This window comes from Lissotriton vulgaris, chromosome 9 (assembly GCF_964263255.1).
Source record: "Lissotriton vulgaris chromosome 9, aLisVul1.2, whole genome shotgun sequence".
Taxonomy (NCBI): Eukaryota; Metazoa; Chordata; class Amphibia; order Caudata; family Salamandridae; genus Lissotriton; species Lissotriton vulgaris.
In genome coordinates, this window is record NC_141697.1 from 21867218 (window position 1) to 21879497 (window position 12280).

At 53.7% G+C, this 12280-nt stretch overlaps 1 protein-coding gene across 1 annotated transcript in view; it reads left to right on the forward strand.

Annotated features, from left to right (window-relative positions):
• Nucleotides 1–3917: 3917 nt before the first annotated feature.
• Nucleotides 3918–12280, forward strand: part of BAZ1A (bromodomain adjacent to zinc finger domain 1A) — a 510573-nt gene continuing 502210 nt past the window's right edge. Inside the window, exon 1 of the mRNA XM_086936946.1 lies at nucleotides 3918–4158. Within this exon, the coding sequence (XP_086793072.1) occupies nucleotides 4046–4158 (113 nt within the window). The 5' untranslated portion in view covers nucleotides 3918–4045. The remainder of the gene's footprint in view (nucleotides 4159–12280) is intronic.

Genomic DNA, 12280 nt, shown 5'->3' on the forward strand with positions numbered 1-12280 from the left:
GACAAGAGTTTGCAGATTACCTCAAAGAGTGGGGAATCCACCACCGGAAAGTGACCCCCCGCTGGCCTCAAGCCAACGGGGAGGTAGAGAGGTTCATGCGCACGCTGAACAAAGTCATCAGAATCGCCCATGCAGAAGAAGCTGCCCTAGAGAGAGCAATCTACACATTCCTGAGGGAGTATCGGCTCACACCACATCGCACCACTGAAGCTGCCCCAGGCCCCTCTGCGATGGTGCGGATAGTAAGAGATACCCTACCCAGCCACCCTACCTGGGCTCCGAACAATGTTGACCCACGGAAGACCTTGTCCAACAGGGTGCGGTCAAATGACTATGCCCGTTTTCGACGAAGGGCCAAAGAGCCGATCATCAGAGAAAGAGATCAAGTCTATGTAAAGGACAGATATCCGGGGAGCAAGTTCCGACTCCCGTTCGAACCTCGACCATGGACAGTCATGCGCCGCACAGGCACCATGGTGACCGCTCAACAAGAGAGGGAAACGGTCACACGCAACATCTCCTTTTTCAAGAGGGCCCCTCAGAGCTCCCCAGGCCCTCAAGTCAAGTCAAGTCAAGTTAGAATTTATATAGCGCACTACATACCCAGAGGGTCTCAAGGCGCTTGAGGGAGGGGGGGGGGGGGGTTTACTTATCGAATATCCAGGTTTTAAGCTGTTTTCTGAAGGCTAGGTGGTTTTGAGTAAGGCGGAGATGGATGGGAAGGGAATTCCAGGTTTTGGCCGCTAAGTAGGAGAAGGATCTTCCCCCCATGGTGGCTTTGTGGATGCGCGGAACAGCGGCGAGGGCTTGGTTGGACGAACGCAGCTGGCGGGTGGGGGTGTAAAAGGAAAGGCGCGTGTTGAGACAATCAGGTCCAAGTTCGTAGAGGGCTTTGTGTGTGTGGGTGAGGAGACGGAACGTTATCCTTTTGTTGACGGGGAGCCGGTGCAGGTCTTTCAGGTGACTGGAAATGTGGTCTTTGCGAGGGATGTCTAGTATGAGTCTGGCTGAAGCATTTTGGATGCGTTGGAGTTTCTTCTGCAGTTTTGCGGTGGTGCCGGCGTACAGGGTGTTTCCGTAGTCCAGACGGCTTGTAACCAGTGCGTGGGTGACCGTTTTTCTTGTTTCGGTGGGGATCCAGCGAAATGTTTTTTTGAGCATGCGTAGGATGTTGAAACATGATGATGAGACTGCGTTGACTTGTCTGGTCATCGAGAGTGAGGAGTCTAGGATGATGCCCAGGTTCCGTGCGTGGTCCGTCGGTATGGGAGCTTTTCCTAGGGCCGTTGGCCACCAAGAGTCGTCCCAGGCGGAAGGGGATGCACCTAAGATGAGGACTTCCATTTTGTCTGAGTTCAGTTTCAGACGGCTGTGCTTCATCCACTCGGCTACTTCTTTCATCCCTTCATGTAGGTTGGTTTTGGGGGTGATTGGGTCTTTGGTGAGTGAGAGGATCAGCTGAGTGTCGTCGGCCTAGGAGATGATGTTGAGGTTGTGTTGGCGTGCGATGGCCGCGAGGGGGCTCATGTAGACGTTGAAGAGGGTGGGGCTGAGTGATGATCCTTGCGGAACGCCGCAGATGACTTCTGTGGCCTCTGATTTAAAAGGGGGGAGGCGGACTCTCTGAGTTCTTCCAGCGAGGAACGAGATGATCCAGTCCAGTGCTTTTCCTTGAATTCCGATGTTGCTGAGGCGTTGTATAAGGGTGCTATGACAGACAGTGTCGAAGGCTGCAGAAAGGTCAAGGAGGATGAGGGCGACTGTGTCTCCGTTGTCCAGTAGTGTTCGAATGTCGCCTGTTGCTGCGATGAGGGCGGTCTCAGTGCTGTCTTTGGCTCTGAAGCCGGACTGAGAGGAGTCGAGTGATTTGTTGAATTCGAGGAAGGCGGCGAGTTGATTGTTGACGGCTTTCTCAATGACTTTGGCAGGTTATGGGAGGAGCGAGATGGGGCGGTAGTTTTTGAGTTCGGTGGGGTCAGCTGTGGGTTTCTTCCGAAGAGCGCTGAGTTCGGCGTGTTTCCAGCTTCTGGGAATGTGGCGGAGTTGAGGGAGCAGTTGATGACGTCTCGGAGATGGGGTGCGATAATGGAGTCTGCTTTGTTGAAGATGTGATGGGGGCATGGGTCTGTAGGGGATCCTGAGTGGATGGAGTTCATCAGGCGAATGGTGTCTTCTGTGGTGATTGGGTTCCAGTCGAAAAGGTTATTCGGAGGCGGTGCAGGTTCGGAGGTGAGTGGGGTGGACTGGTTTACGGGTTGGTTGTCAAAGCTGTTATGAATGTCGGCGATTTTGTCATGGAAGAATGAGGCGAGGGAGTCGCAGAGGACTTGAGAGGGGGTGATGTCGTTGGAGCTGGCGGTGGGGTTGGTGAATTCTTTGATGATGTTGAAAAGTTCCTTGCTGTTGTTGGCGTTGTTGTCTAGTCGGTCTTTGAGTGCTGATTTCTTGGCTGTCCGGATTAGTTGGTGGTGTTTGCGGGTGGCGTTTTTGAAGGCGGCTTGGGTGATAGTGTTTGGGTCTTTTTTCCAAGTTTTCTCAAGGGAGCGACAACACTTCTTGGATCAAGGTCAGGAACCAGAAAATGAAGCATCCAGCCAACCTGAAGGACCGAACAGTCCGGGGGAGACTGAAAATGATACCTTAGGTGATGACAGAGCGGCGAGCCCCACAGCTACTGAAACCCCTAGAGTCAGCAGTCCCCGGTCCCCGGACGATCCATGGGGCGCCAGAGGGTCCCCTCAAGAGACTCCCCGAAGGGCACCTTCCCGCGGAGAAGCAGCAGGATATGGGCTCAGAAGGAATCCGGCCCATTTTCCCAACTGGCAGACTTTGCTGTAGGCTGAACTTTGAACTTTTCATCCATCAGACTGGTAACAGGCCGGATGGCCCAGTATTACTTACTTCTGTACTGTGATCACGAATGACTCATGTTTATTTTGTTTTTCTTAATAAAGGTTAAAAGGAATGTAATGTTTGCGGCCGCGGGTTAGCGGTCTAGTTAGCCGCGCACCGTGGGGTGCCATACGCAGGCGTATTACCTCACGCGCTAGACTATAAAATAAACGGGGCGTGGCCGGCGAAGTTAGTCCGGACCACGCAGTAACTCTAACTGGTGTCCCGAGTCTCATTACTGTCGCAGCGCTAACCACACCATGCGCATGCGGTCCAAAGACTCAACAAGCTCGTCGCCAAAATATGTTGCAGTTAATCCAGACAAATGTCGTTTTCTTCTGAGTTTATTTTCTGCAGCACGGCAGGCGGCGCCGTTCTGACTCCCTCAGGATCTGGAATACGGCTGAAGCACGGGCATACCTGCTAACATACCAATAATATCAAGAATATGCAGGTGCAGTCTGAGGAAGATGCGCGCGCTGACTCAGCACACACAACATTAAATAAGTACTCTCTTAAAAACTACACTGACTAGTGTTTCTCAAAGTAAATAAACAATAACCGTCGTGCTGCCATGGACGGCCGTTGGAATTACGTCACCGTGAAGTATGACACATTCATCCACTCGCCTCGAATTAAAGCCATTTACTAACCGTACTTTCTATGAGAACCAGGGACAGCGCTCCCATTCAAAGATGGCCGCCGTATGTAATGCGGGGTGGTCTGAGCGCACCGCGTGCTCAGACAAAACACAAAAGTGCTTAGTCCGCCCTCTCTGTCCTTGGTGCCGACCCCCGTGTGTCATAGGTCTGCCCCCTCGTTCCCGCCAGGCTGTGAACCTTCAAAGAGGGGCCCAGCATGGCCACGCCCCTCACATCAATACGTAATTGCTCCCTTCCGCGCCCCGCATCTCCGCATGCGCATAGGCAGCCGAGCGGCCGTGCTCACGCGCAGACTGAAGACAGCGGCCGCGCGGCGTTGTTTTCCCGACGGCGCGCAGGCGCAGAGCGGCTGCGCCCGCCCCCGGGCCGCTCTGACAGCGGCGCGCGTGCGCAGTGTGGGTGCGCGCGGGTGTGAGCGGCTCGAGGCCGGGCGCCTGCGCAGTGAGTCTGCGGCGCGCGGACAGAGCAGGGCCGCCACCGACCCCCGCACCATGCCGCTGCTCCACCGCAAGCCCTTCGAGCGGAAGCGGCCCCCGGCCGACCTGCGGCCCGACGAGCACTTCTTCTACTGCCGCGTCACCAACGAGATCTTCCGCGACTACGAGTGAGCTACCGGGGGCTTTCGGGGGTAGAGTGAGGAGGGGGGGCGGGGGGCCCTTCACGGGGGCCACTTGAGCTCACTTGCACTTGTTTTCTCTCTAAACCCTTGTACTTTTCAGAGCCAGGCTGCGCCCACCCCTCTCTTCTGTCTATTCCACCCCCTTTCTGGCCCGGTCACCCTAAGCCCCCACCCCCGGGTCTGCTGTGCCCCCCCACCCCTGTCCGGGGCCGCTGTCTGTTTTGTCTCAGAGGCACCAGAGCAGCTTGAGTGCTGGGCAGAGTGAGGGGCCCCTCCCTGTGGGACCCTCCAACCCTGCAGGATCCCCCTCCCTGTGGTACCCCCCCATCCATGAAATACCCATCCCTGCAGGACCCCCCTCCCTGCAGGACCTCCCCCCCCCCCTACAGGACCCCTTCCTCCCTGCAGGATCCCACCCCTTCCCCGTTGGAGACACCCCTGTGGGACCCCCCCCATCCCGACAGGACCAGCCCCCATCCCTGCAGGACCATCCCCCCATCCCTGCAGGACCACCCCCCCTGCCTGCAGGACCCCCTGGGCAGGGGCCTCTACTTCTGTCAAGGGGGATCCTTGTGCGGTGTCACCTACCTGGAGCTCCCCTGTGCAGGACCCCCAGCTCACATGGACACCCAGTGCTGGACAGTCTGGGGGGCACACCTCTGTAAGGACCCTCAGCTCACAAGGACACACTGGGCTGGACAGTTTGGTGGGGTGGGGGGAAGGCACACCTGTGTAGGACCCCTAGGTCACAAGTGCACACTGTGCTTGACAGTATGTGAGGGGCACAGTCTAAAGGGGTGCCCCAGTGTTAGACCCCCAGATCACAAGGGCACCCTGTGAAGGGCATTCCTCTGTAGGACCCAGCTCACCAGGCTACCCTGTGCTGCCCAGTCTGGGAGAGGTGCCCCTGAGTAGAACCTCCATCTCACAAGGGCACCCTGTGCTTGACAGTCTGTGAGAGGCACCCCTGTGCTGACCAGGGCACATGTGGCTTTTGAGGGGTGCTGTCTTTGAGCCCAGCACTGGCAGAGATGAATACTCTAGAGGCAAAACTATCCGTGGAGAGCCTGCTTTCAGCTCAGATTGGGTGCTGTGCCAGAGCCAGCTGCAGCCTGTTAATGAAAGGACCCCTCTACACACCTGTCCAGCTGGTGGGGCCTGAGCACAGAGTGACTTGATGAAGGGAGGTCCCAGAAGCGGTACAAGCACCTCACCATGTATTGTAATTGCATTTATATATCGCTTACTACCCCTGATGAGGCGTCAAAACACTTTTTCGGCAAGTAGTACGCTATTCCGGAACACTTAAAGGATTAGTGATGAAATTGTATAGTGAAATATGAAAGTCATTTTAGTGTTGGATATGTTAGTTATTTGAGAAGAACACTGGAGGGATAGAACAGGAAAAAAAATGTGCATTTACGTAGCACTTGCTACCCCTGATGGGGTGTTGAAATGCTTTTTTGGTAATTGCATCTACTCTTGAACACAAAGGATTAGTGGTGAATTAGTATAATGAAATGTGAATTAATTTGAGTGGTGGACATGTTGGTCTGTTTGAATTGAAAAGGATAGTGGAGGGATAGAAGAGGTAAGGATTAAGATTTTTTTTTGCTCATAGCAGTAGTAGTAGTCTTGGGATGAATAAAAGGGAGGTGGAAGAGCCATAGGGAAGGGTTTAGAAAGACTTGTTTGGGAGATCTGAATAGTAAAGAATTATGAGATGATGCACAGAGGGGTAGATTCGGGAAGAATCTAAAAAGGGTTATTTTGGTGATCATAGTAGTGGTTTGGGATGAATGAGAGAGTGGAGGTAGAGGATATATTGATAGAGGTATAGGGTGAGAAATGAGGTATGTGCCCATATATCGCGCATTAATAGCCACAATGAGCTCTCTCTGTAATCCCCACTTCACCAGTTTTAACCAAAGGATATTATGGTCATTGCCATCAAAAGCAGCCCTGTAATCAACAAAACAGGTATAAAGTGGCAGCAAAGTAGCTTCTCAAGCCTAAGTTGCCAAATAGGAAAGGGCGCTACAGTGGGCCCATAGTGTAAGAATTTGGTCTGAACCCCGTCTGGTATTGAGGTATGATGTTTCTCACTGATCCAAGCCCTCAGCTCATTCATAATCATTTTCGCACTTACAGACGGGCCAAAAGTGTTGCCTCTGGGATCATGTGCATGCTGCTTGGGGACCGCAGAGGTGTCTCCCTGCTCTTTGGAACACACGTAGGGGCAACAAGAATTCTTCATGAACCAAATGCAGGAAGAAGCTTAGGCCAGGCAATTCATGCACCGTCCTTTCTGGAGAAGCTGTTTCCCTATGGTGACCATGAAATTTATTTTTGAATGGGACACACAAACATTAAGCCATGCCTGGTCTTCCTGCCTACCAAGAAGGGGCATCTTTGTCTGCAAGCTCTCATCCGCACAGGCTGCAGGAGGATGAAAAGGATGCAGTGCCCGGAGAGTGAGAGCAGTCTGCACCTACTGGCCGGCTGCAGCACAGGAGCTGGAGTGCAGTAGGATGAAAAGGGTGCAGTGCTCGCAGAGCAAGGACTGTCAGTACGGAGACAAGTCTGCATCGGCTGGCTGCAGCACATGAGCCTTTGCATCAGCACGGTACGGGGGCTAGAGTGAGCCCACCCTTTCCATACAGTGGTTTACGGACAACCCCAATGTTTGCTCCCAAAGCCTACTGACAAAGCCGTAAAAAAAAAAAAAATAACGAAGTTTTATATAGCGCAAACTTGACACAAAGGTATCTGGTATCAGAGCGCTTTACACGAGCACCCGTTGCGCCCCCCTCCCCTGTTGTGTGTGTCAGCCCGGGCTGAGACAGCTTTCCCGCATACAGTTTTTGAGCTGCTGTATGCTGGCTGGTCTGACGTCGGTCTTATTGTCGTATAGAAACAGGGGTATACCCAAACACAGTCACTGGGACCTGGGTTCTGTGTGATACAATTACAGGTGATCCTAGTGTAGGACCATAGAAGGATACACAAAGAGAGAATGTACAATTCAAGAAGACATACTTTAAACAAGCATTAGAAATGCAATAGGTCTCGCAGCATTAGAGTTAGTGCTTTTAGAATTGTTTATGGGTTTTTTTGTAAATCTTTAGCATGAGGTTGAGGGTGAGTGAGGGTGAGTGAGGGTGAGTGAGGGTGAGGGGTTGAGGGTGAGTGAGGGTGAGGCTGAGGGTGAGGCTGAGGGTGAGTGAGGGGTTGAGGGTGAGGAGTTGAGGGTGAGTGAGGGTGAGGGGTTGAGGGTGGGTGAGGGGTTGAGGGTGAGTGAGGGTGAGGGGTTGAGGGTGAGTGAGGGTGAGGGTGAGTGAGGGTGAGGGTGAGTGAGGGTGAGGGTGAGTGAGGGTGAGGGTGAGTGAGGGTGAGGGTGAGTGAGGGTGGGTGAGTGAGTGTGAGTGAGGGCGAGTGAGGGCGGGTGAGTGTGGGTGAGTGTGGGTGAGGGTGAGGGATTGAGGGTGAGGGATTGAGGGTGAGGGGTTGAGGGTGAGTGAGGGTGAGGGTGAGTGAGGGTGAGGGGATGAGGGTGAGGGGTTGAGGGTGAGGGGTTGAGGGTGAGTGGGGGTGAGGGGTTGAGGGTGAGGGTGAGTGAGGGTGGGTGAGGGTGAGTGAGGGTGGGTGAGGGTGGGTGAGGGAGGGTGAGGGAGGGTGAGGGTGGGTGAGTGTGGGTGAGTGTGGGTGAGTGAGGGTGAGGGATTGAGGGTGAGGGGTTGAGGGTGGGTGAGGGGTTGAGGGTGAGTGAGGGTGAGGGGTTGAGGGTGAGTGGGGGTGAGTGAGGGTGAGGGGTTGAGGGTGAGTGAGGGTGAGGGGTTGAGGGTGAGTGAGGGTGAGGGGTTGAGGGTGAGTGGGGGTGAGTGAGGGTGAGGGGTTGAGGGTGAGTGAGGGTGAGGGGTTGAGGGTGAGTGAGGGTGAGGGGTTGAGGGTGAGTGAGGATGAGGGGTTGAGGGTGAGTGAGGATGGGGGGTTGAGGGTGAGTGAGGATGAGGGGTTGAGGGTGGGTGAGGGTGAGTGTGAGTGAGGGTGAGTGAGGGTGAGGGTGAGTGAAGGTGGGTGAGGGTGAGGGGTTGAGGGTGAGTGAGGGTGAGGGGTTGAGGGTGGGTGAGGGGTTGAGGGTGAGTGAGGGTGAGGGGTTGAGGGTGAGGGGTTGAGGGTGAGTGAGGGTGAGGGTGAGTGAGGGTGAGGGTGAGTGAGGGTGAGGGTGAGGGTGAGTGAGGGTGAGTGAGGGTGAGGGTGAGTGATGGGTGAGTGTGAGTGAGGGGCGAGTGAGGGCGGGTGAGTGTGGGTGAGGGTGAGGGATTGAGGGTGAGGGATTGAGGGTGAGGGATTGAGGGTGAGGGGTTGAGGGTGAGTGAGGGTGAGGGTGAGGGGTTGAGGGTGAGTGAGGGTGAGGGGATGAGGGTGAGGGGTTGAGGGTGAGGGGTTGAGGGTGAGGGGTTGAGGGTGAGGGGTTGAGGGTGAGGGGTTGAGGGTGAGTGGGGGTGAGGGGTTGAGGGTGAGGGTGAGTGAGGGTGGGTGAGGGTGGGTGAGGGAGGGTGAGGGAGGGTGAGGGTGGGTGAGTGTGGGTGAGTGTGGGTGAGTGAGGGTGAGGGATTGAGGGTGAGGGGTTGAGGGTGGGTGAGGGGTTGAGGGTGAGTGAGGGGTTGAGGGTGAGTGAGGGGTTGAGGGTGAGTGAGGGTGAGGGGTTGAGGGTGAGTGGGGGTGAGTGAGGGTGAGGGGTTGAGGGTGAGTGAGGGTGAGGGGTTGAGGGTGAGTGAGGGTGAGGGGTTGAGGGTGAGTGAGGATGAGGGGTTGAGGGTGAGTGAGGATGGGGGGTTGAGGGTGAGTGAGGATGAGGGGTTGAGGGTGGGTGAGGGTGAGTGTGAGTGAGGGTGAGTGAGGGTGAGGGTGAGTGAAGGTGGGTGAGGGTGAGGGGTTGAGGGTGATTGAGGGTGAGGGGTTGAGGGTGATTGAGGGTGAGGCGTTGAGGGTGAGTGAGGGTGAGGGGTTGAGGGTGAGGGTGAGTGAGGGTGAGGGGTTGAGGGTGAGTGAGGGGTTGAGTGAGAGTGAGGGTGAGTGAGGGGTTGAGGGTGAGGGGTTGAGGGTGAGTGAGGGTTTTAGGGTGAGGGGTTGAGGGTGAGGGGTTGAGGGGGAGGGGTCGAGGGGGAGGGGTCGAGGGGTCGGGGTCGAGGGGGAGGGGTCGAGGGGGAGGGGTCGAGGGGGAGGGGTTGAGGGTGAGGGGTTGAGGGTGAGTGAGTGAGGGTGAGGGGTTGAGGGTGGGTGAGTGAGGGTGAGGGGTTGAGGGTGAGTGAGTGAGGGTGAGGGGCTGAGGGTGAGTGAGGGCGAGGGGTTGAGGGTGAGTGAGGTTGAGGGTGGTTGAGTGAGGATGAGTGAGAGTGAGCGTGAGTGAGGGGTTGAGGGTGAGGGGTTGAGGGTGAGTGAGTGAGGGCTTTCCAGTCTTATGTTTTTTCTTTTCTAAAACAAACAGTGGTCAGCAGGAAGGAAATATCTACAGCAACGTATTTAATATTTTACACTCTGATTATTACTGCAGGAAAAACATAAAAATACACACATTGTTAGCTTCAGTTCATTTGTAATGTTGCTCATATTAAATTGATTTTAATAGCAAGAGATTACTAAGTGCTTTGTGCCTGTTCTGGTGGCTCAGTGGACCGATGCATCCACTGCAGGGGTTTGTGTTCGATCTCATAGACACAGGTTCAAATTCTGGCGGGGCCTTTCATCCATCTGAGGTCGATAAAATGAGTACCATTGAGTTGGGAATGTTAGATAGAATCTGTGAGGCACAAAAATAAAATGATCTGTCTGTGCTTAAACGGTCGAAAAGCCTTGAAAGGACTTGCTGAGAAACCAACGTCTCACCTGAAAACCCTGCTCGGATGCAGGGTTTTGGAAGAACCTGTCTGAGCGAGATTTACTGCTGGAGAGATAGAAAGCATGCCGTGTACGCGACACACCCCTGCACCGGATTCCTAAATGTAAAGTCGGCGAAGAGGAAAGTAGCCTAGCTCGCTTCCCGGAGCCTCAGTGGGTGAGTGCAGCATCTGCATGAACAGGCAGAGGTGCACCCGCGAAAGCGGGTGATCGGCTTCAAATCATGCCTGCAGCAGGTACTAGCGCACACAGGCAAACTGCATACCAGGTGGACCGGTGAAAGTAAGAGTGGGAAAGACGCGCTGGTGAAATAGCGGGGCACTACAGGCAGCGTGCACAGGAATGCGGGCTCATTACAGGCAGCGTGCACTGGTGCTCGCGGGCGCACCACAGGCAGTGTATCGGAGAAAGCGAGTTGCAAACCCGCACGGAGGCTATACATTTAAACTCTAGGGGAAACAAAAAAGAAGCCGGAGGGAAGAGAGGGGAGGGGGGAGGAGAAATGCGACACGGCGGGAAGGGGAGGGGGCGGAGCGGGTCAAATAAACAAAAAACAAGCTGGAGGGAAGAGAGGGGAGGGGGGAGGAGAAGTGCGACAGGGGAAATGCGAGACATTTTTTAAAGAAAATACCTAACAAATGCTTTTTGGTCAGTTCCTCACACTGGCCACTATTGCTATAGGTTGCAATTCATGATGGAATGTGTTAGTGCAGCAGTTGCCCTAGATCTCAGACTAGGGATCCCCTCCTAGATCTTAAAATCAGTATTGCAAAAACACCAGAAAGTCAGTTCGCAGGCAGCACTTGTTTCCCGGAAGCAGATTTCACAGCTAATCTTTGTGAGCCATCTTAATCACAAGAATGTTAATTCTGAGTATGGACCTTTAACCCTGAGTTGCTGAGTTTGAACTGTAAAAACCAGGTTCGAATCACGATGTAAGCTCAACATCCCGTGATTTGGGGCAAATCAATTAATCTCCACAAGCCTATCAGAAAATAAATCTGAGCTTGTGTAATGTACCTGGTGCTCATGTAAAGCGCTCCAATGCACTTAACCGAGTGTGTGGTATACAGCACTGGCAGAAACAAAATATATAGATGCTTATTATCAAGAGCCGTATGTCTGTGTAGTGTAGTACAGCTGTCACTCATGAGGGAGATAATGTACAACCCAGTAATTACTATCCCTTTCATTGTTTAGGATAGCCAGAGCACCCTCTGTCTAAGTCTATAACAAAAGATAAATGTAGTATTGGATGCCTGAAAGACACTGCGAGCACTCGCTTGCACGTGCACTGCCTCTTGATATACACTCCTGTGTCTGTACCCAAAACGGCTGATCAAGCTAATTTGCAACGCGTGGTAACACATGTTTTTGTTATAGTGGCGAGTCTGTTCCTGAAACCACGCATTAACGGGAGTGCTGGAGCAAACCAGTGATTTTGCATTGCCTTGACCAAAAGCCAATTATAGATCAAATACACATGCTTTTAAAATAGGAGTTATAGCCAATATCACTATTGTGTTTTTTACATAAAGCCTAATTCTAGGGCAACCTATTTGTGAACCCGGACAAATAGGGGTACTGGTTCATATGGAGAAGAAGTAATTTGCCCAGGGTCACGCGTTATGTGTAGCACTGATGCCAGGAATAGTTTCGATGTATGTCCACAATCTAGTTCCTGAAACACGTCTCCTCTAAAGCTCCACTTTCTTACTAACTGTTCACGCGCTCTCATGACTCAGTGCCATACTGTGATGGCAGACTGCGAGGCACTTTGTGTCTGCCTTCATGCCTGCTGACTGCAGCACCAGCATGACTGCCCAAGTCCGGGAGTCTCAAGTAAACCGCCCGGCAGTACCAAAAGTACAGTATCTGTGGCATGGAAATAAAACAGCATTCGATAAAAAAAAAAGCAGGCACTGGGGAACAGGAGGGAGAAAGGAACAGTGGTTGGGGGATAGGGGAAGAACCAAGATAAGAACATGATTTACAGGCCTGTTCCATGACGGGCGGAGAAGCACAGGGCAAGCAGCCACAGGGGCGGGAAAGGGAACAAGCTGGAGGGAAGAGAGGGGAGGGGGGAGGAGAAGTGCGACAGGGGAAATGCGAGACGGCGGGAAGACGGACATGCACGCGCCCGTGACTTTTAAGGTCAATGCGCATGCGCATAAGCTTAATGCGCATGCGCATTGACCTTAAAAGT